A 25,108-nucleotide genomic window follows, 5' to 3' on the forward strand; every position below is an offset into this window, starting at 1 on the left:
TCTTTGTTTCTCCTTTGCTTCTTTAGGAGGTGGGAAGGTTTACATAGTTTTATACCTCAGTAATTACTATAGTTGCCTGGCTTTCAAAGTTAAGCCTGTAAGAACCTTTGTTCAAAGCCTTTTTTAAAAAAAAAAACACAGGAACTCTAACACTGCTGTCCTCTCACAGTTAAGTAATCTTTCTGGTGCTCTTAATGGAATTTGTATTATTACGCTACTGCTGGTCAGAAATTCTCTCTCTCTTTCTCTGTATAGCCTGGAAACTGCCTAGCCAATTCTGCCGGTAATTTTAAGTGGCATGTTTTTCCCAGCAGAGAGGCAGCCACACCTTTTCATAATTCCCCACTAGCTGTTCCTTCAGTTTTTGTTTTCCTATGACATGTGGCTCAGCCATAAATCATATATGGTTCACAAGCTACATATGTAAAAGGACTTTCCTGGAAGATCTCTGTGGTCACACTTATGACTTTCTGAAAACAGAATGCCACAGTATTTTTAACACATTTCACTTTTAGTGATCACAGACGGAAAGCACCTCAGCAAACTATATAGTGAGGTCCAGCAGTCCATTTCAGGCTAAGCTACTTAGATTGCAAGCTCTTTGGGGCAGGGACAGTCTTTTTGCACAACACCTAGCACAATGGGGTTCTGGTCCACAACTAGGGCTCCTAGGAACTATGGCATTACAAATAATAAAATAAATAAATAATAATAATAATTGCATCAATGAGAGTTTAATCTGACCACAATACATAGTAACAATCTATATCATGGTATTTGAGACAATGGAAAATAAATCCAAGTAGTGGAAGAGTTGTTGAAGAAAGTGTCACTTTACTCCCATGAAATTTTATCGAACAAAGACCTTATAGTAAATAGTAAAACTGGAGCTATCAAACCTGCTGATAACACTTCAAATGAATGCATAAGCAGGTTTAAAAAATGAAATGTTACACATTTCCTGATAATTCCTGTGAGCTATGAAGAAATTAGTTTCTCTGGAAGAAATGTGAATGGAATCATGCAAATGAAGAAATCAGGCTAAATATCATTTATAGAGCTTAAAATAACAGCCAGAAAGCAGATAGCATGTCATGACAGACAGTGTTCTATACAGATAAAACACCTTTCAAACATCATGGCTTTATTAGGAATTTTGTTTGACTACTAAAACAGAGAGAGAAGGGGTGTGTGTGTGTGTGTGTGTGTGTGTGTGTGTGTGTGTGTGTGTGTGTGTGTGAGACACACACTAATAAAACTCACAAAATACTAATAAAGCTTTGAATTTCTATTGAACCATCCATCTAAGCATATCACAGTATTTAATAGACAGTGAACTAACCCTCTCAACAGACCTTTGAGATAGGGAAGGAGAAAACACCTATGTAGGCAGTAAATGACCAATCTGTTTTTACTTCAGGTGTCTTATAGGCATGAGGCAGTCAGAATACTTCCAGCCAAACAAGGTAAGGTGACATTAGACTGTGTCATTGCACCCTGGATTGCCCTATTACTCTTCTAAAAATGGACTGGCTTTTTATTCTGTTAAAGACACATTATTTTGTTCAGAAAGATCAAAAATGTCAGTTGCCAGTCAGTTCCAAGTATGGCATGGCATTTTCACTGACAAGTCATATTTTTACTTTTATTAATTCATTTTATGACGCAATTTCAAGTCTTCTTGTTTTAGATTAAGATTTAATATAAATGATTGAACATTCCTGGTGACATCTAATAAACTCGGTGTCTGATAATACTGACTGTCATTTCTATAACATCTATCTTCCAAAGACCTTTACAATCTAGGCAAAACTATCACAATCTGTATTAAAAAAAAGGGGTCACTCTGCCCATCACTGAAATGTAGCCACTGCTGCGGCATCCAGAGCCTTTAAAAGAGAAGCACTGAAGTAAGCTGAACAGGTAGAATATAAATTACCCATTTATAGGGATACGATTTTGTCATTGAGGTCATGGAAATTGTGAATGTGAATAAAGGCCACGCAATCTTGGAAATGGCTGTAAAACCCATTTGATTAGGTGCTCCCTTCATTGCCTTTCCAAAATGCAGTCCATGTCATGCGCTGAAGTCAATACAAATCCGTACAGATAATTGTTTAGCTGTGTACACACACGTAGTGACAGCAGCCATGTACATATTATGAATGGTGTGTACCGCTGGCAGAGGCACCAATTGGGAGGTAGGGCCAGCCGGGAGGGAGAAAAGGGGCAGTTTACGCTGGGCTCCCGTTTGATAAGGTCCCCAAACAGAGTGGCATGGCAACCTGGCACATGAGGCTGCAGTGCCATTCAGATTTGACCCAGTGGTCCCTTGATGGGAGAGCTACTGACACAAATCTGAATGGGGCTGTGCCCCTGTGCCAGGTCACACACCCAAGGGGGGGCGGGAGGGAAGGTGGGCCCCACCCCATTGGAGAGAAGCCATGCTACCACTGAGGTGGGAGTGTGGTTCAGTTGTGCGTATCACTTGTTTAGTTGTGTTCTTCTGTATGCTGATGTTGTGTATGTTGATGCAGCAAAAATTACATCCTTTGGTTAACTTTCTGTGACTTATCACTTTTTCCCATACCTGTGCTGTGAAATGTGCTAAAAATTTCCATGCCAAAATTGTAGCCTTACCCATTTGTAATTTAAATCAGGACACTGGAGCTAATACCACCAACTCTTTTGAGCAATGCTATGGGTTATTAACTGCCATGGATTAAGTGGTAGGGATATTGGCTTTACAGCACTCAGCTACACAACACCCAACACCACACTGGGACACTGTCTGAATAGTGACTTGGAAGGAACAGTGCCACCTACTGAATCACCAGCAGCATTTTCTTTAATAGCCAGGTATTTCTTGGAAGTCTCCCAACCAGGTAATGACTAAGCAGATTTGGCCCTTCTCAACTTCTGAAGTTGCAGGAGTAGATCACAGGCTGCAGTAATATGCTCTAGTCCAGCAATTCTGCCCATTTCCTGATAGCCTGACAAGTATTTTATATAGTCTCAAGCACAAAAATAAAACATGCATACTAAAATATTTTTCACTTCTCACAGTAAGTGATGAGGAAGAATGTCAGCAACTGGAATGACAACTAATAGAGTCCAGAGAACTTTGGAAGGCCAGCGCTGACACTTTTAGAAGTAATGGATGGATTGATAGGGGTAATCTCTCTCTGTTGCTAGGCTGAGCATGCTAGTGTATAGATAATATTTGTGTAGTGGTTCAGTATAATCTTTTTGTACCTTCAGTTTAAAGGTCAAAAACTGTTTAACGTGTACAGGCTGCATCACTTATATAATGCACCTGAGAGCAGAAAAGATAGAACCAATGCTGTGCTATGAAAAGACATTCAACTATCAACAACCCCTTGGTTCACATGGGCCAGAACTGGCTCAGGTAGAAGTGAAAGGAGAGGAGAAATTTTTTTAAAAAGCTAGCAAACAATTCAAGTCTTTAGAAAAATCCACAAGGCCTAGAGTGAGCACGTTTCTTTAAGCTGCCAATTTCTTTGTTCATCAGGGATTTTTCTGTTCTTCGGTGTAATTTTCTAGTCTTGTTTAAAATCTTTATGTTACAAGTAGCTGATGCGAATCCACCCTCAGTAGCAGGACAGCACAATGCCTATGCTGTTTATTCCCTCTGCAGCTCCAGTGCAGAGGGGAGGAAACTTAAGGGGGCAGTGTGGTAATAAATCTCTCATTACCACTGTTCTGAGCACATAGGATGGGATATTCAGACCAATATTGAGTTAGTTTCCTGGGAAAATGGCAGATTCTGTGGTGGGAAAGAATTAAACTCCTTAGCATCCAATTACAGAACAAACTGAACCCTCACTGAAGGCTGCCTGTCATCCAGTGGCAGAGTATTGACAGGAATAGAAACAACTGTGAAGAGAGAAAGGTAGCCCTGAATTAACAGAGTGGAGAGCTCCATAATGGATCCTTTAGTTAATGAATTGATGAGGACCCCTTTAAAAAGGCACATACACTGTGTATCTTCCAGTGTAGGAAATCCTATGCCTGGGGATTCCTTCATGCAAGAATATGGCAAACGGTTATTCCAAAAAACACCTCCTGTAAAGTCCATGGGTAGCGTGGTAGCTTGCTCCCCATACATCTGAAAGAGGAGGGGATGGCTTTTAGTTGCATCAGGAACACAGCCTACTGATCTCTCCCTAAATATGGACCAGTCACTCCAAGCAACACCTTCAAGCAGCAGGGCTAGTTTAGCTATTTGAATTATTTTAAACTTTTCTCCTCTCTAAAGTGTTCCCTGAGTCATCATTGGCTGTAAGGCTTGGCTGTCATATCAAGCTCTTGCCTTGGCTCAAATGTATTGGTATGGGATAGTGCCAATGATTAATAGAGGTTTCCCAAAGTAAATCAATCCTTGAATATCACAGATGAGAATCTACAGACACACTAATAATTTGTCCAGTGCTTCTAACACTATCTATTCAATGGGCTGAACTATTTTGACTTGCCCCATTACTAGTATTTCATTATTTCAAACAGCCTGGAAGGAACATGCTTTGCAGGGAGAGAGGGAAAAGAGGTTAGAATTAGGCCTGTTTAATTTTCAATGGTAAATGTTTCACAACTACATTTGGAATTTGCACTTTTCTGATGACTACTGACTCAACAATGGTCTCTAGGCTATGATCATACTTTTGTTTTCAATTACCCAACATGGACAGAGCTGGTATGTTTAGCATCAATGTATGACCTTGTTATTAAGCACTAAACAAGAGCCAATTCTTCCCACAATTTTCTCTGTTCTTTCCTTGTTGCAGCAAGTCAGATTTTGCAAGGTATTGAAAGGAGACACTGAAAACTAGCTGGGAAAATCTGTCAAAATGCTTTAAAAGCCCACAGGCCATACTTAAGTTTGTTAGAAACAAGAATGAATGAAGGAAAATCCAGAATGAACAAATGATGTAGACTCCTGATCACAACCACACATATGGTGGTGAAAGATCCGAGTGTTAGAAATGCTCCAGCACTAAATTCAAGCCACACCTGCCTGTTCCCTTCACAAACACGTAATATTCTTCTGGATATTAGAGAGGTGCTGGTCACACTAAAGTATGTCAACACTGCACATTAAGCTCGGGATCTGACTTAGGTTTGAGCCCAACCCTCATTTCCATCTTTGCTCAAATCAGACTCGGGTCAGCAAGCACTTAGGTCCCAGGCCATAGGACCCTGCAAGGGGGTGGGTCAGAATCAGAGTCCCACTGTGACTGACTGTCATTCTGCTGTGCGGACACAGGTGAAGCTGCAGACCCAAGTCAGAAGGTCTGCATAGTGCTGTATGGACGCAACACAGCTGTGAGACCCAGCTCCAGCAATTGTAAACTCGGATTTACAACACAGTGTGGACACTCAAGCACAGTCTTGGAAACACTGAGTCCACAAGGCCCCAGTCCCACAGACCCAAGTTTAGTGTGAAATGTAGATATACCCACAGAGTTTAAGGCCTGAAGAGACCACCATATAGTCTGACCTTCTGTATATGACAGGCCACCAACACCACAACTCAATAGTTAAGGTAGAGTTCCATTATGCATTTAATGCAGGGAATCAACCTCTGTGCTTTGCATGAAAAATACAGCATAACCTCCCCAAATTTAAGCACTCGCTCTGAATACTGAATGGATTTAAGGGCAGAGTTAAAGGTGTTTGGGTACCTTAATTGTGAATTTCTGACCTTAATATGTCTGAATTTCTTTGAAGTGTAACCTCAACTCTAAATTTCCTGGGTTTGTATTGCTTGGCTTTGGGATAATTACAACATCCTGAAAATGCTTTTTACCCTTAAGTTCACAAAACGTACTCTCATAGCACGATCCTGACAAATTCTTAGAAAAAAAAACTATAGAAGCATTAAGGTCTTTGCTGAATAAATTTTCTTGTGAGGGTGGTACAACTTTAAGAAGTACTTATTTTATTGGACTTTTTAAAAACATGATTTTTTTTAAATTGTCAAGCGTTTACTCTTAACATTTCTCACCAGAGCTTAATTTAGAAGAAATTAAACCAAAATAATTAGCACTCTTTTTTCAGTTCTATAGTATACTAAAGATCAGTAGACATCTCATTTTCTACTTACTTTGCACCTGATACAAAAATGTCTAGTGTGCAGTTATCTTTTAAAATCAAAAAGACATATTCTAGAAAAAATCCTCTCAGAGAGATAAAAATATTCTTCTGAACCATATTTTTCCTTTAAAAAGTTACCATTCCTGCCTCTTTCATGAACGAGTGTCAAAATCTGTCTACATTACAATTTTTCTGGCATAACAAAACAAGGCCCTTAACAAAATGTTGAAAAGGAGCCATTTTAAAGTCTTTTAATCTCAAAAAGAACTTAATTTAATCAAAATTTTAAGAAAATGTTCTAATTCCAATGAGAACTATCCCTAAATAAACTATCCCTATCCAATGAGAACTATCCCTAATTCCAATGAGAACTATCCCTAAAATTAGGAGTTCTCTTTTTGTTAAGAAGATATTTTGAAAATATAAAGGATCTGTTTTCTTCTTAAATGTCCACAGGTCCCTTTAAGAGAGAGCAGGGTCCCTTTAAGAGGGAGCAGGGTACAATGCCCAACTGAGCTTAAGGGAAGGCATCTGGAGCTTATAAAGGAGGACACCACTGAAGGCAGGTTTAGGCAGGTGCCTTCAGGGAGTCAGAAGGCTCCTGTGGGGCCCTACACAAGCAGGGCAAAGGTAACAGCTAGGAAGGCCAGTGGAGAAGGCCAAACACGAGGCAAGAGATGTTGGGAGAGAAGCAAAGACAGAACCTCAGAGTGGTGGGGTTGTGCCCAGCTTGGAACTGGAGTGGGGAAAAAATTAACTTAAAGGGACAATAGACACCAGGGGGAGAGGGGGGTAAACTGGGCCCAGCTAAACCTGGGATGAAGACTTTGTAGGCCTGTGTTCTATTTTGAAAAACTTTGTGCAGGACTTAATAAATTGGACCCCAAAGGGGAAATGTTTTGAACGTCTAAACTGTGTTGACATTAAAGGGACCTGAGCGCAGGGGAAACTGAGAAAGAACTCAATAGAGCCATGCTTGACCATCAGGGGAGCTGCAGGGCAGGCACACCCATTTGACCCCTGATCAGATCAGTCTTATAATGGGACACTGGTTTTAACATTAACCATGGGTGAGCTATTACTTTTCCCATACTAATACACATACACCACAGAGTTGAACTAGAACCTGGTCCTATTGCTCCAAACACACTGGTCTCTACCATGTGACTTAAAGGAACATTTCAGTTTCCTCTCAACTACAGCACAGCAACCCACCAATAGAGAGAAACATGCTCTTTCATACATAGCACACACACACACACACACAATTTTCTTCAGATATAACCGCTGCATGAGACTTCAAGGAATTGTAAGTAACATTTGCACTGAAGGGGCATACAAATGTTTAGCATATCTGGCACGTAAATACCTTGCAACTCTGGCTACAACAGTGCCATGCAAACACCTGTTCTCACTTTCAGGTGACATTGTAAATAAGAAGCAAGCAGCATTATCTCCCATAGATGTAAACAAACTTATTTGTCTTAGCAATTAGCTGAACAAGAAGTAGGACTGTGTGGATGAATAGGCTCTAAAGTTTTATATTGTTTTGTTTTTGAGTGCAGTTATGTAAAAAAAATAATTCTATCTTTGTAAAATGCATTTTCATGATTAAGAGATTGCACTACAGTATTTGTATGAGATGAATTTAAAAATACTATTGCTTTTATCTTTTACAATGCAAATATTTGTAATAAAAATAATAATATAAAATGAGCACTGTATGCTTTGTATTCTGTGTTGTAAAGGAAATCAATTAATTGCAATTATTTTTTTAAATTGTTTAACAGCCCTAAAAATATTATTGACCTGTAACTCAATACCAGCTTGCTGAATTCTCTTCAGACTTTGCAGAAACATTCTCCTTTGCCTTCAGGGTAAATCTGACTATTTTCAGGCTAAACCAATTTTCCAGGCCAAAGTTATAGGTGGGCTAAAATAAGATGTTACAATGGAAGCTGGCTGCAATCTTAGCCACTCCCTAATACACAAACACATGCATGCTATATTTTTCATACATATATGTATGTATATACACACACACACACCCCCACACACACTCACTCTTTCCTAGTATTCATTTGGCTGGCCGTCCAGAAAAGACCAATGTTCAAAGAATTAAACATTGCTTTGAAGGATTTTCACAGCTAGAAAAAATCAAAGCCCTGACCTGAAGCTATGACCAGAATGTACAATACTGGAAATTTCTCCCAGTAGTAATCACATCCCTCTGTTCGCTGGGGAGTATCTGTGCATAACACATGTTTAAACTATGACACCTTTTCTTATCATGGGTTGGCAGGCTCCTCCCATGTGTAGAATACCCCACTTATCTCTGCTTTTCGGTTTCACTACTGTAAGTAAATATTTGCTAGCCATGTTACTAAAACACTGATTATATGCCAGGCTTCAAGGTCTTATTGCTGGTAGTAAAACACTGAGTTTGATGTCCTTTAGTCTATTTAATCAGTAGTGAATTCCACTGGAAAGGGCACTAAGTCAGTGGGAGTTGAAAACTCAGCATCTTCTAAAATAAAGCCCATTGAAGTCAATGGGAATTGAGGGTGATCAGCACTTCGCAGGAAGCACTCAGCAGCCTGAGGGATTGGGCCTTTCAGAGCAATTAACATTTCAGTTGTCATCATACAAGTCAATCCTGTTGATCCTACACTAGTCACCTAGATTATGGAAGGAAACAATGTTGGCCAAAATAAATATCTACAGTAATTATGGGTATATTTTCAGAGCACACTTCCTGTTTTATTCTTCTGTGGAAGATCAGATATGTAAGCTACTACGTTGCTCAACTGCAGAGAATCTTGTCTGTTCTCCACAGAAACTGACTGTGTGTAGAAATTAAGTATCTCTGTTACAATGAAACAAAATAATTCCATTACCACCTGAGGCGTGTGGAGAGAGTCATCTAGTTCTCACACATTTAAAAAACCACAAGAACATTTCATCTCCCATCAAAAATCTCACAGTTCAGAGACAAGTGTAAAAAAAAAAAAAAAGAGAGAGAGATTCAGAAGCAGCCTGAAAGAATGTTGCTGATACAGTAATGAAATGACAGTTCCCAGCTGGACACCACAAGAACAAAATCTAGCTCATGCACTGATCGGACCTTGTAAAGTCGGCTACTGAGCATGGTGATGTATCAGTTTTTCAGGATATCTAACAATAAGCGACTGCATAAACCAAGAACAAGATCAAGCCTTCGGTCTCAAATAAAGCCAAGCAAATTTCTCTTGTGAAGCAAGAGAAATAGCCACTGTTAGTTCACCCTGAATGTATGACCTTTTACTTAGCTCATTACAGTAGCAGGAGGCTGATAGAGGGTTTCCTTTTTCTTCCTACTGACAGGAAAGCAGATTTCCACAGCACTAAAGATATGGACATTTACCTGAGTCTTATTCTTTTCCTTATTATTAATCATTTTATTATGATAGTGCCTAAGGATGAGGGTCCCATGGAGCTAGGTGTGTATATCAGCAGAGTAAGAGACAGTCCTGGCCTTGAAGAGTTTATAATCTCAATAGACAAGACATGCAAAGGGTGGGGAGAGGAAGTATTGGTATCCTCATTTTACAGATGGGGAATGGAGATGCCAAGCAGTCCTGACTTAAATCTGCAGAGAATAAAATGCAAGATAATAAGGCAACATACAGCGGTTGTAATTTTTAAAGCAGAGACACTGTACACGGAGTACAGTATATTGGGAGCTTTATTAAGGGGAGTGAACAGCCCAACTCATTAGCAAATCATGACTGATGTTTTGTAGCCCTGTATTGTATTAAACTTCTTTGTTGTTGTTCAGACATTTGGAGAACTGGATGTTGAAATTTATCTTTTGTCTCATTTTCTCCCTCATTCAGGACTTCCCAGAAGCGGGCATACATTTAATCTGTGAAGGACAAGGTCGCACACACTGCCCCTTCCACTACACCCCTAAACAGAGCCCCACTGAAAATAATTGGTCTTGAAGATACATAATGGTCCATCCCCAAGCTCTGAATAGAAATACCAGGACAGATAGATGATTGAGTAAGAAATTAACCAGATGCAACATGCAGTTAGTGACATTTGAAAAAACTTCACTCCAAAAATTAAAACACAAGAAAAATCAATAAAAAGAGGATCCTAGCAAATATGCAGGAAGTGAGGATTTCAGCCAAAGACTCTCTTCTCCAACCCAGTTTGAAACCCTCCAAGAAATGCAGAGAAATGGCATGCATGTGCAGCCAAACTTGATCCCTCTAAGGTCTGCAGTCTAAGCACAGCACTGACTGGTGATAATGCAGGAAAGACTCACTTGGATTCAGCACAGCTTTTTGTGTCAAGTGAGCGTTGCTCTGACTAACCCATTCTTCACCTCTCTGGGCAGTATGTGGTACCAAGGAACAAGATGGCTGTGTCACCACTCCGATTTGCATGCCTTCAGCAGGCTGTATGTGCTTCTCCAGTCAGAAAAAGGTAACCTGTACCATGAATGCACATCTGTCTGCCCCTTCGTAGGCCTGGGTGCAGTATCAGCAGCCACATCAAACAGCCAGTGATTTCCTGCTCATTCCTATGGCCAAGAGGATTTCAGACACGACTGAGTCTTTACTAGCCTAAGTTGGCAGAAGCATTCGTTGTTTCTCACACATACTGAGCAACTTCTGGTTTTGATCCTCTTCTGACACCAGCTCAGCTCCTGCCCCCTAGATCTGTGCAAAGAGGGCACCCTCCCAGAGGCAAAAGTAAGCTGGTATGGTCCAGTACAGCATACCGGTGGGAGCAGCTTCCCCAGGCCGGCAATTTAAAAGGGACCCTTGCCCTTTAAATTGCTGCCAGAGCCCTGGGGTAGTGGCGGCAGCTGGGAGCCCCGGGCCCTTTAAATCATCAGAGAACTGGGAAGGTCCAAGCCAAGAATGACAGGCCGCTGGAAGCACAGGGTCTTTCAGACAGCTATCAGATTTGGAGGAGGAAGTTGCTGCCCCACCACCATGACCGGACAAGGAGGTGGGAAAAGAAGACAGGATCTACAGAGATTTCTTCCCCCAGAATTGCCTCCCATGGTAAGGATATCCTGGGCCGCTACATGGATACTGTCCTAGAGATCTGACTCATGCCAGGCACCACAGAACAACATCTGAAGTTCCTACGTTCCTGCAGCGTTCTGTGTTTGATATGCTTTCTTAGGGGAAAGACTTCACACAAAGCTTCCCCGTGAGCCCCGTCACACTTCCTACCCTCTGCAACACAGACAGCTCTACATGTGTAATATATAAGGTGGAACAATACTGTCAGGAGGGCACAAATGACATCATCAGCATGTGGATGAGACTATGACATAATTTAGGTGACAGTCTAATGACTCTATAAGATGCACCCTTCCATTGATTTTGTTGTTGTTGTTATTTAAATAGTAAAAAGCCACACATACTGGAAAGCCTTTGTTACCATAAAACCATTAATCAGAGGAGCAGTGGTCTTTAAAATTAAAATACAAAACACTTAACATAGTTACTCCTTTTGCCTCCATGCAAATTTCTTTTAGCTGTTATTTTTGCTTTGGAGAAAATGAGATTGCAGGCCTGGAGCATTTAATACCCCAATGTTTCACGTCTATTACTAAGGGGTGTGGGGGTGCATGAGAAAGAGAGAGAATGCGTGTGTTGTGGTGTTACTGTGGCTTTAGGGGGATGAATAGAATCTTCAGGGCGTGGGAGCCGGCTGTGGGAAGAGGCTGTTGATTTTAGTTTAGTCTGGTAGATTGACTGAGTTAAGATGCTCTGCATATAAGTTAACTATGTATGTAATACAGACTGTTGTTAAGTTACTAGCAATGAATTATTATTATTAAGATTTGTGGATTACCTGAATACAAAACTATGTGTGTGTGTGTGTGTGTGTGTGTGTGTGTGTGTATTGACTCTAGGGTAATTGCTGGAATGATTTTACCAAGAGATATGGTGGATTCTCCATCACTAGAAGCCTTTAAATCAAAATGGGACCTCTTCTTCTTTAAAAATATGCTCTAGCTCAACCACAAGATATGAGCTTAATGCAGGGACTACTGGATGAAATTCTCTGGCCTGTGCTATGCAGGAGATCAGACTAGGTGATCTTAATGGTCCCTTCTGACCTTAAAAATCAATGAATAAATACTGCAAACCACTCTAGAAGGCTGCGCTGTTGATGCTATTAATACAAGCCTTTATGCACCTTTGATACTGCACAGTGTTAACAATATAATTTTAAAAGGACAACTGAGACCACACTGCTTCAGACAGAAGAGTCTGTCAAGCCCTGTCTCATTTATGTGGGCTCTGTGTGGTTAGAATGATCTGCCATTGCACTGCAAGCACATCTGTTCAACACTTACAGTAGGAAACAAAAAAATGGACAGGAAATGCTCACCGACAGCCTGTAGTGGACTGTAACAAACTGAACAACTGAAAGGGCCACACAATTTGCCATTACCTGAATAACAGTGATATTAAGAAGTCAAAGAATCTTTTATATACCCCTGAAATGAATCCCAGTGATGAAACTCTGATTCCTGGGTGCTGAGGCAGGGATCCCTCCTCCAGGATTGAAAGGACACAGAGCATCTCAATTAACTGCTATTTCTAGCTTCATCTTCAGAGCTCAAAATAGAAATGCAGGCTTTGCTTTGCATCTGACTGCAAGAACCAACTGAATCTTGGAACTGAGGACTCAAAATGCTGATTCTTAACTCTGCAGTATGTTCTGCACAGGAAAAAATAGATACCTGATTAAGCACTAAAAGTCACATTCTCTAATCTCTAGCATAAGCAAATGTACTACATTTATACCTTGTAGGTGGCGCCAGGCTAAATCTCTGTGTGTCTGTATATATAGGTACACACAGAGATTTTCATATATATATATTTAAAAATACGACTTTACAGACTTTTCCTCAACAGCTGCTTTTGCTGGCAAACAGACAAGTTCAGATAATAATATACTGAAAGCTTCAAAGCTTAGAACTGAAATCCCAAAACTTCTCACTTGATCCAGAGTTCTAGAATTAAAGTGCAATGCATCCTCATTAAGCAGCACCTGTCATTTTGCTTTTTCCAAGTTACAGAGGCATTGGTAGTGATTGTGACCCTTGAAGATGTATTAAGATTTACGCTTAGAGCATGACTCAATTTAGTTTCCATTTTATACACGCTAACTCTTCTAGAACAACAGAATTTTCTACACATTCTTCCTCTCTGTTCCCAACAAACCCCATATATTCATTTTGAAAGAGGAAACATTTAAAGACCAGCCCTTCCTAAAATTTGGTCCTGAGACTCTCAGTTTTCTAGGGTCCCTTTTAGCTAAAGAGCCACAATCACTACAAACTCCAGTCTTCACACGTACACTCTGATAACATATTGAAGGCAGCCTCTTCGAAAGTATTTATATCAAAATAAATTATTCCTCTTATTTGGCATAATCTATTCTAGCTTCGCCAGGTGTAGCTAATGGAACTATCAAGTACCATCAGCTCCTTCATTTTTCCAGTGCTGCCTGACGGACCAGCTGTGTTCTGCACATTGCCGTAGGGGGACAAGTTGGGCAGCACGGGTGAAGCGGGTGTCAGCTTTCACAGGGATGCGCAAGAGGCCAAGGAAAAGGGAAGGAGAGATTCTGTGCCCAGGCGCTGGGAAGACTGGGACATGCTATGGAACTAGGCGTGCAGGAAGCTCAGAGCCTTTACTGCTACAGCACCAGCACATGAAGGGCTCCACTGATATTACTGTATCTGCTGCTCCAGTAAATGAGGAAGGCTGTTGTGATTTGTCCGTTGTGGTTCCGTGTTAGAGCTGAAAGGGATTTCGCTGTGGAATCAGCGAGCGTATTCAGGCAGAAAGTTATGCTAGGTGAGATTGCTGTGGCTGTGAACGTCCTCAGCTGCGGGGTTATGGCCAGTTGCTGTGGCTGTGCTGATTGATGACTGTAGGGAGGGGTCCATATCACTGGTGCATATTTAAGGCTTGTAGAGAAGCGCCTAGAGCAAAGGACAAGTGCTTCCTTTTTTAAATGGATGTGTATATAAATAAATAAATGTGTGTTTGCTTTACTGGCAACATCCTGGATTTTTACTGAATGTGCTGGTTGAGTCTGAACTGGAACAATCTTAACCCTAGGTTAATGAAGATTTTTGTTCTGAAGTAATAAATAATAGAGTCAAGGAAATACAGTTGGAAGTTTAACAACTGACAAAGCATGGAGATTACATTTCATACAAACCTCTTTGTTTTGCCAATGACTTACCTTGTCACTACTCTGTAAATGAATCTTTTTATCCACCTGTATCTGCCAGCATTGAAAGCTGCTGCAAATACGAAATAATTAAAAGTAGCTATTGGCAAAGAGCTCTGTCAGCCAGCATTGGAAGAAAATTTTCTCTTAAAGTTGCTGGAACATGTCTAGTATGTTACTTTACTTACAATAAAGCAAGTAATCACTTGTCACAGACCCTGTAATTACTGCTCAGAGATAGAGGCATGATAACCAGCTCAAACTACAGAGTCAATGCACAGCTGAAACAAGAAGACTGTGAAGCCCTCACAAGATCCAAAAGCGTGAAAATAAAGCTAGCATAGAAAGTCAGTGTGACATTATATGCATTATAATTCCAAGGATACATCCTGAAATTGTTAAGAATAAAAAAGCAAATCCAATGTGGAGCTCCCCTGCTATGACTGTTTACAGGTTAAAATTGTTTACTCACATAGTCTGCACTGGTAACAGAAAAGCAAGGACTCAGAGTCTAGCCTTATCCCTTAAAGTCTTTCATTGAACAAGTTTTCCCTGTTGCAATCCTAGCTAAGTAGACCCAAATTTCTCATCTGTACAGAGAGAAGATTTCCTCCCCTGGTAACTAATAATGATCATTCGGAACACTTGGAAGTCAGATGTAAAAAATGTATTAAAATGTTAGCTAGAATAGTTTTGCAGTGTGCATTTCCTGGCTCCAGAGGATGAAATCTCCTTACGATATGCTGAGAGTACTTCCCCACATACAGGAGTTCCTTCTTCTGGCTGATCTAATGGAGCAGTTCCTGTAGCTCACTAGGAAAAGGCCATGGTTTTGGATCCAAAGTCTAAGTACTGCATATGGTTGTCAGATAATCATGGTGCCACTATGTGAAAGGTCAGGAGATTGCTACACACCAAAAAGGGATGCCAATTTTTACCCACAATGTTATGACAATTACAGCACATAATACTAAGATATAAAGTGACACTATATAAAAGATACAGTAAAATATTCTGTACTGAGTAGAGAACTAAACAATATTAATGCAAGGATGATACTAATGGCTATAGTTCAGGTTACTTATGCATTTTCATTATAAACACACTCACACAAACGTCATTTCAGTCACAAATTTTCACTTTCCAAGCTGAAATATCCCAGACCCAGTCTCTGCCAAAAGTTAATCTGTTACAGAATGTTTGAGCATTTCTGAGAGAGAGGAGAATGGAAGCACTGGAATGGCTGGGGGTGAAGATAAAGATTTGGTAGGTTTGACTAAGTGGGAATTTTTTGTAATATTTTTATGAACCCTATGTTTGTCTCAGTTTCTTCTATATGCTGCATTGTTACCCCATGGGGAGAAAAGAACTGTTTGCTCTTGGGACAAGCTAGGAGATAGAGGTGTGGATGTTGCCTAGCTGTTTGGACCTTAATCCCCATATCGGTGGACCTCTTGAGAATACAATGGCAGATCCAACTGCCCGGACACTTAGCAAGCATTGACCCACAGGGATATGGATTTCCCTGCCTCTCAGCAAGGAGACTGAGCAGTATTTCCCCACCTGGAGAACAAAGGACTGGAGAGGTGTGAGGTGGGGGTTAATGTAGGCTGTGGGAAGCAATCGGGCACACTTGGGCGTCTGACAAAGGAACTCAGATGGACAGAGAGAGATGGATCTTGAACAACGGGGTTCACTTCAGCTTGGCTTGGGTCCATGTTAACCAGAATGGACTATGCTTTAACCTTCATTCTTCTATGCTAGCCTAAAGACTTCCTGTGCTGTGTTCCAGATGACTAATAAACCCTACTCTTTTGATAATGCTGTGTGACTGTCACTGCAAATGCTTGGAGGGTGCACTGATCCCTAAAAACTCTACAAGTCTCCATCAGGGGTCTGTTTCAGTTGGACTCACTGACTGGAGTTCACAATGTGAAGCAGAAGTGCTTCAGGTCCAGAGGTCCAGTCTGAGGCTCGGTCTACAATGGGGGGGGGGGGGAATCAATTTAAGATACGCAAATTCAGCTACGCGAATAGCGTAGCTGAATTCAACGTATCCGAGCTGACTTACCCTGCTGTGAGGACGGCGGCAAATCGACCGCCGCGGCTCCCCTGTCGACGGCGCTTACTCCTACGTGGACTGGTGGAGTACGCGCGTCGATTCGGGGATCGATTGTCACATCCCGATGAGACGCGATAATTCGATCCCCGAGAGATCGATTTCTACCCGCCGATCCAGGCGGGTAGTGAAGACAAGCCCAAAGGAGACAGTGAAGCTGAGTGGACTACCCTGTAGGAAGAGTCAGTTCCGTGGCACACCAAAGGGCTTCCTCCTAGAGACCACTCCAAAGCAGGGGCCATAGCACTGATCCCGTGGATCTATGACAGCAGGGAAACAGCCCTTAGTGAGGAGTTTTAATATGACTAACTTATGGGCCTTTGAAGAACACAGTATGCACATGCACAGCCATTTATCAGAGACAACTGCCTGATGTCCAGCAGGAAGTCAGGCTGTGCGATAACTTAGCTGCATGTTAAAAAATTATTGGAGGTGTGATCTTTTTATGGGTATGGGCTTTCTGCATTCAGTGCACGGTAAAGTGCAAATTTAGTGGAGGAGACTTGCCTCATTCAGGCTGTGACGTTGTGCAGTCTATATGGTTTTATAAAAACTTGATAATAAGTCAATATAATGTAACTGAGATAGTTTTAGAGAAAATACGGTAATAAGTGAATGTAAGTAACTGGGATATGCCTCATGCAAAAGGTCTCTTGTAAGGTATCATTACAAAGCTTATAATCTACTGAGTGTGATCATCTGATTTGTATAAATGTACCACTCTTGTATTTAAAACTAGAAATATAAAATGTAACTCTGAGGGCCTATTGTAATTGTGTAAAGTATGGGCCATTAATGATGGTTTGGAATCTTGATGACTCCCATTGTCTGCAGATGGCTGTATTTACCTGTGAGTCTTCCTGTATATGTGTGTGCTGGCAAGTGAGTAATGAAGTCTTGCAGTGACATGTGATCATGTCACCTGAACTGGAATCCATCTTTAACCTGGTGCTTTTCCAGTGAGGGGGGGTGGAAACCCAGAGAGACAAAGAGTTCCCGCCTTATGCAAAAGATATATAAAGGGGGGGAAGAGAAGAGAGAGAGGAGAAGCCATCATGAAGAATCCCCTAGCTACCACCTGAGCTGCAACAAGAGCTGTACCAGGGGAAAGAATTGTGCCCAGGCCTGGAAGGTGTCCAGTCTGAGAAAAACTTACTGAAACATCTCTGAGGGTGAGATTATCTGTATTTAGTTTGATTAGGCATAGATTTGCGCATTTTATTTTATTTTGCTTGGTGACTTACTTTGTTCTGTCTGTTACTACTTTGAACCACTTAAATCCTACTGTCTGTATTTAATAAAATCACTTTCTATTTAGTAATTCACTCAGAGTATGTATTAATACTTGGGGGAGCAAACAACTGTGCATATCTCTCTATCAGTGTTATAGAGGGCGAACAATTTATGAGTTTGCCCTGCATAAGCTTTATACAGGGCAAAACAGATTTATTTGGGTTTAGACCCCATTGGGAGTTGGGCATCTGAGTGCTAAAGACAAGCGCACTACTGCGAGCTGTTTTCAGGTAAACTTGCAGCTTTGGAACAGGAGATTCAGACCCTGGATCTGTGTGTGGAGCCAAACAGGAGTGTCTGGCTCAGCAAGACAGGGTGCTGGAGTCCTGAGCTGGCAGGGAAAACAGAAGCAGGGGTAGTCTTTGCACATCGGGTGGCAGCTCCCAGGGGGGTTTCTGTGATCCAACCCGTCACAGTGGCGTAGTCGAGCAGGATCTGTGCACAGCTGATTGCTTTGAGATACTGGTAGTGATTTTAAGTGAGTTTTAAGTGTGGTGGCTGGAGAACAGACAAAGTGGTTACTGGTTTGTTATTTTCTGTTTGCTTATTTCGGGAAAGGGAAGTAGGGACAGAAAAAGAAGCAAAATAGGTAAGAATGAAGATCAAAAGAAGTTAAAACTACACAAGCTGCAAATTGCCCAGAAAGACTGAACAATGGGCGCTGGGAATGTCTCTGTTAACTAAGAAGCCCCTGAGCTGAGTGCATCTCAGTTTCAGTGAACTGCAGATGGGTGTGGCCCAACCTCTGTCTGTGCTAAAGCTGACTGGGGTGTCTAATTTAGCAAGACAGGAGTGGAGGGGTGCCTGTTCCGGCAGGAGGGTGTTCTCTGTGGTATCCCAGCTCATCAAGTGATGGTCTCAAGGGAAGACAAATGGAAATTGATGTACAATTTGCCTGGGGAAAGCCTGACCTGGAAAAAGAAAAGGCTGCCCACCAGCCTGGACTTAAGAGACAAAGCAATTAAGACCCAGAAGCATGACCTGGCTGTAATGGAGTGGAAGAGGTGCACAGAGACATGTATCCTGGAGCTGGAAGTTGGGGTCCTGGTGACTGCTGCGGTGGGAACAAACCCCAAGGACTCTAGCTGGAAGCAAACCCAACCTGAGTGAAAGGGGGGGGATTTTGCTGGCCAGCGAAAGGTCCCTCATAGCTGGAAGCTGTGAGCCTACAGCTGGGTCAGGGTCTCTTTCCCTTTTGGGGGACACAGGAGTGTCTGCCCCATAGGGGAGCCCAAAAATGAATTTTAGGTATACTGCCTCCGCCATGGTCAGTGTCCAAGTCTCTGGCAGTAAGTTCAGGAGGAGGGTGTGACGTTGTGCAGTCTATATGGTTTTATAAAAACTTGATAATAAGTCAATATAATGTAACTGAGATAGTTTTAGAGAAAATACGGTAATAAGTGAATGTAAGTAACTGGGATATGCCTCATGCAAAAGGTCTCTTGTAAGGTATCATTACAAAGCTTATAATCTACTGAGTGTGATCATCTGATTTGTATAAATGTACCACTCTTGTATTTAAAACTAGAAATATAAAATGTAACTCTGAGGGCCTATTGTAATTGTGTAAAGTATGGGCCATTAATGATGGTTTGGAATCTTGATGACTCCCATTGTCTGCAGATGGCTGTATTTACCTGTGAGTCTTCCTGTATATGTGTGTGCTGGCAAGTGAGTAATGAAGTCTTGCAGTGACATGTGATCATGTCACCTGAACTGGAATCCATCTTTAACCTGGTGCTTTTCCAGTGAGGGGGGGTGGAAACCCAGAGAGACAAAGAGTTCCCGCCTTATGCAAAAGATATATAAAGGGGGGGAAGAGAAGAGAGAGAGGAGAAGCCATCATGAAGAATCCCCTAGCTACCACCTGAGCTGCAACAAGAGCTGTACCAGGGGAAAGAATTGTGCCCAGGCCTGGAAGGTGTCCAGTCTGAGAAAAACTTACTGAAACATCTCTGAGGGTGAGATTATCTGTATTTAGTTTGATTAGGCATAGATTTGCGCATTTTATTTTATTTTGCTTGGTGACTTACTTTGTTCTGTCTGTTACTACTTTGAACCACTTAAATCCTACTGTCTGTATTTAATAAAATCACTTTCTATTTAGTAATTCACTCAGAGTATGTATTAATACTTGGGGGAGCAAACAACTGTGCATATCTCTCTATCAGTGTTATAGAGGGCGAACAATTTATGAGTTTGCCCTGCATAAGCTTTATACAGGGCAAAACAGATTTATTTGGGTTTAGACCCCATTGGGAGTTGGGCATCTGAGTGCTAAAGACAAGCGCACTACTGCGAGCTGTTTTCAGGTAAACTTGCAGCTTTGGAACAGGAGATTCAGACCCTGGATCTGTGTGTGGAGCCAAACAGGAGTGTCTGGCTCAGCAAGACAGGGTGCTGGAGTCCTGAGCTGGCAGGGAAAACAGGAGCAGGGGTAGTCTTTGCACATCGGGTGGCAGCTCCCAGGGGGGTTTCTGTGATCCAACCCGTCACACAGGCCCCAAATCCAGCAGAGCACTTAAGCATATGCTTAACTATCAGCATGGAAGTAGTCCAATTGATATCAATGGTAGTAATACTTCAGTGGTAGTTAATACCCGTAAAGCCCTTCGAAGACTGCAAGTGATATGGCGGTGCGAACTACTATAGCTTAAAATTTGATTTTTGCAACACTTTATTGTGATAAATGTTAGAAAGCAAATAGGGGGATTGGAACAGAGAAACTTTCTAAAGACTGAAAATAAATTTTATGCTAAAGAATATGTTTCTGTTGTAACATATTGGGAATAACACCAGTTATCTGGGACCTGTGCTGTTCAACTCAGAGTGGATAAAAAGCAATGATTTTTTTTTTAAATAAAAAAAATTGGATTTTTTTTATTTAAATCAGATTTTTTTTATAAAATGCTTTTTAAGGAAAAAGCCTATCTAAAGATAGTTTTAATTAGGATACTTATAGCTCAAAGATATCTCATCATGGAATAGGGATTATAAATTCTAATTCTATAGTATGAGACAATATATTCATGTAATATTTAAGAAAAGTTTTGTAAATGAGTTCCAATAGTTCATGGATTAGGGACCCAATTTTATGAGGTTCCAGGGGCTTCTGCATAGATTATTTAGGTTAATCTTTCTATCTACCCAATGGGACTCAGTGCTCAGTCTAGAAGATACCATAAGAGATGCTTAGTTTTGCAGTTCTCAAACTGTGGATTTGTGTCTCCAGAGATAACATGCTTGTTAACAGCAAAAATGTTTTTAAATAAATAAATAATATAGAGAGGTGAGAAATAACAGACTCAATCCTATTGTCCCTCTGCAAATTTGTGTACACAGAGTCAATCCCTTACCTCTCTCTAAAAGTGCAAAGTTTCAAAAAGTTAAATGACTAGAAGATTGTTGGGGGCGGAATAGATCTGGACAAGGAGAAGAAGTCTGGAGATAAATGTGAGAAGGGAGGGACAGGCAGTAGAAAAAAGTGAAACTGTTTGAGCAGCACATTCCAGAAGTCTTGAGGTCTTTCTGAGAGGAGCCTTCATTGATTTGAGATCTATCATACCATTCTCTCACTAGAAGGGAAAACCTATAACGAGAGCAGGCCATAACAGAGACCCAGTTTGGGAATAAGAACCATTCAAAAATATATGTTTGCTGATGATGTTTTAAAGAAAGTCACACCAGTGAACTGGTAGAAGTCACTTAAGCACTTGGATTTAGAGACTTTTGAAGTGATAATCTCACTTTTAACAGCAGTAGCTTCTTCTGCCGGTGTAGAAAGAATATTTTCTTCCTTTAGACTAATTCATTCCAAATTGAGAAATCGTTAGGAACTGAAAAAGCAGGAAAGTTGTTTTTCTTTTCCAGATTATGAACAAACAGGAAAATGAAGGTGAAGACGACTAAGTTAGCTGCAGAAGCCAATATTTTAAGTTTCTCATGTTGACCTGGCTGACACAGTAGATTTAATTTTTGGTGTTTTTTTTTAAATATTTCATTTAACTATTTTAGTTAAAAACAATTTTAACAAAAACAAAGCTTATTTTTAAAAACTTGACTTTAACTAAATTCAAAAATTCATATGCTTTTTTTGTTAAAATATTATATGTTTGCTGTTGAAGAAAAAATCCAGAATAAAATAATATTATTGTTTTAGTTAAATAAAACATTTAAAGGTCTGTCTGGTGATGTTCTCCTCCTAATACAGCATGGCAAGAAAATCCTCCAAATACTAATGATTAACCTGTTGAATTGGAGATAGTTCACCTCCCAATGACTTCATAAATATCTGCTTCAATTACCTTTGGTAAATGAAATAACCAAACAATCATTCATTTTCTGATATAGCTGTAAAACTAATCTGAAAAGTTTTCAGAATAAATCACTTTAAAAATGTACAGTACCTTCTAAAAATGAAACCTACATCTATCTCTGAGTTGTGAAGAATATGTATTAAGGTTATAACAACCAACAAGAATGCACTCTTATGTAGAAATCCATGATTAAATCAAGTCTTCCTGACTAGTGATTTAAATCATGATTTAAATCAATTTGATTTAAATCAAATCCACCCTGGTTCAACTTATTCATAAATGATCCAGAAAAGTGGGTGAACAAAGAGGTGACATTTGCAGACAATACAAAATTACTCAAGACAATTAAGGCCCAAGTTGAATGCAAAGAGTTACAAAGGAATCTTACTAAATTGGGTGACTGGGCAAGAAAATGGCAGAAGAAATTCAATGTTGATAAGTGAAAAGTACGGCAAATTGTAAAAAATAATTCCAACTATACATATAATATGATCAGGTCTAAATTAGCTGTTATCACTCAAGAAAGAGATTTTAGAGTCACTGTGGATAGTTCTCTGAAAACATCCATTCAATGTACAGCTAACTATGTTAGGAACCATTAGGGAAGGGATAGATAATAAAACAGAAAATATCATAATGCCACTATATAAATCCATGGTATGCACACACCTGAATACTGCATGCAGTTCTGGTCGCCCCATCTCAAAAAAGATTTAGGCTCCAGTCATTACCTCTGGCTTGTTGCTTTAAACTCAGGGCTGGTCCCCACTTAGTCCGGACTTCGGACTAAGGTATGCAAATTCAGCTACGTTAATAACGCAGCTGAATTCGAAGTACCTTAGTCCGGACTTACCGCGGTCCAGACGCGGCCGGAAGTCTCCCCCCGTCGACGCCGCGTACTCCTCTCGGCGAGCTGGAGTACCGGCGCCGACTGTGAGCACTTCCGGGATCGATCCGGGATCGATTTATCGCGTCTTAACCAGACGCGATAAATCGATCCCAGAACATCGATGGCGTGCCGCCGGACCAGCCGGTAAGTGAAGACTAGGCCTCAGAGTGAGGACTTTGTTTTCTTCCACAATTTATAAGAATTGGAAAAGGTACAGAGAAGGGCAACAAAAATTATTTGAAATATGAAGAAAGATAAAAAAAAACTGGCAATTTTCAGTTTGGAAAAAGACCACTCAGGAAGATATGATAGAGGTCTATAAAATCTTGACTGGTGTGGAGAAAGTGAATAAGGAAGCATTATTTATCCCTTCACATAACACTAGAACTAAGGGTCAACTGATTAAATTAATAGGCAGTAGGTTTAAAACACACATAAGGAAGTACTTTTTCACACAGCACACAGCCAACCTGTGGAACTCCTTGCCATGGGATGTTGTGAAGGCCAAAAGTATAAGTGGGTTCAAAAAAGAAATAGTAAGTTCATGGAGGATAAGACCATCAATGGCTATTAGCCAAGATGATAAGGGATGCAACCCCATGCTCTGAGTGTCCCTAAACCTCCAACTCCCAGAGAAAGGGACTGGACAACAAGGGATGGATCACTCAAAATTGTCCAGTTCTGTTCATTCCCTCTGATGCATCTGGCACTGGCCATGGTCAAAGACAGGATACTGGGCTAGCTGGATCATTGATCTGATCCAGTATGGCCGTTCTTATGTTCTTATCAAGCAGAACACCAGTAAAATAATTCATTCATTCTTACAAGATACTGCAAATATCATTGCATCTGTCACCCTCTGAAGTGTGTTGGTGCCATCTGTATGCACTTACCTTCCTAGCTCTTCCCCAATTTCATAAACGTCTTCCACCTTCTGTTGTTTGAACACAGCCATCCCTGGACTCCTCATTGATGCACCTAGATAATGTGACTGGAATATAAAATACAAAGATGGTAAATTCATTGTGCAGTTTAAGAGTAGCACAAGGTCAGCCACAGTAAACAAAGAATCATTAAAAACACACTTCATTTTGAATCTATTCCAGCTCATTACGTTCAAAGTTACCATCAGCTGATGGCTGTTCTGTGGACTGTATGAAATAAATGTGGCGGTCTGAGTTCAGCAGCCAGGATCTGATCCTGGGAAGTGCTGAGTACCCTCCATTCCTATTGGCTTCCAGTAGTGTACAGTACCATGCAGAATCAAGCTCCTGGGTCCTCACCCAACAAAGTGCTTAAGCACATGCTTAACTTAAAGCATGGATATAAGACCTATTGACTTAAATGGAACTAGTCACATGTGTAAAGTTAAGCACACGCTTAACTGCTTTGCTCGATCAGGGAAGTGACCATATCACAGAAAAAAACACCATCAGAGTTAGCAAAATTGGCCTCACATGGGCAGTCTCAGCAGAGAGGCTGAGGATAGACTGGGCCAGGAAACTGAAATTCCTTCTTCCTGCTTGAGATGGTCAGTGTTGAAGCACATTGGTGGAGCAGCATGGGCAAGCTTGCACTACTGCTGTGCAGATCAACAGAGGGATTTGGTCTCCAGGCACCTCTCAAACATGAGTCATTTCAAACAGGGGGAAAAAGCAGCAAGGGGCAGCTCAGCACTTGCGTACCTATTGCTCTGCACAGCCATGAGATACAATCAGGTTCATTTCCCAGGCCCACTCCCTTCCTGGGTAGCAGTGTCTGAGAAATCTGCAGAAGTAGGGCCCGACACTGGTGGGTTTCAGGATCAGGAGCGCCTCACATTGCTCTGTAGTGACTGCCTCTGACTATTTTAAGAGCAGTGATGGATTTTGAAGGGTGTCTTGCCCAAAGGAAAGCTATGGTAATATAAATCATAGGGCTTTGACAGGGTGGTAAACGAGAGAAGTAAGTGGCTGGGTGACCTAGGAGGAATAGTCCTTAATTTCTGTGCTAGAGGTATTGGGTTCAAATTCCAGGGATGCTCTGATGGACAGGAATTACATTTTAGGCTCCCAATTTTTTGGGGTGGAGGACGACACTAAGAACAAACCACAAGTGACAGATGTTAGTTAC

At 41.0% G+C, this 25,108-nt stretch overlaps 1 protein-coding gene across 3 annotated transcripts in view; it reads right to left on the minus strand.

Moving 5' to 3' along the window:
* DAPK2 (death associated protein kinase 2) overlaps positions 1-25,108 on the minus strand; it is a 90,346-nt gene that overhangs the window by 56,083 nt on the left and 9,155 nt on the right. For all 3 annotated transcript variants that reach the window (XM_065559548.1, XM_065559546.1, XM_065559545.1), the window contains one exon: positions 23,890-23,987. In XM_065559548.1, the coding sequence (XP_065415620.1) occupies positions 23,890-23,966 (77 nt within the window). In that variant the 5' untranslated portion in view covers positions 23,967-23,987. The remainder of the gene's footprint in view (positions 1-23,889; positions 23,988-25,108) is intronic.

This window comes from Chrysemys picta, chromosome 10, assembly GCF_011386835.1.
Source record: "Chrysemys picta bellii isolate R12L10 chromosome 10, ASM1138683v2, whole genome shotgun sequence".
NCBI lineage: Eukaryota > Metazoa > Chordata > Testudines > Emydidae > Chrysemys > Chrysemys picta.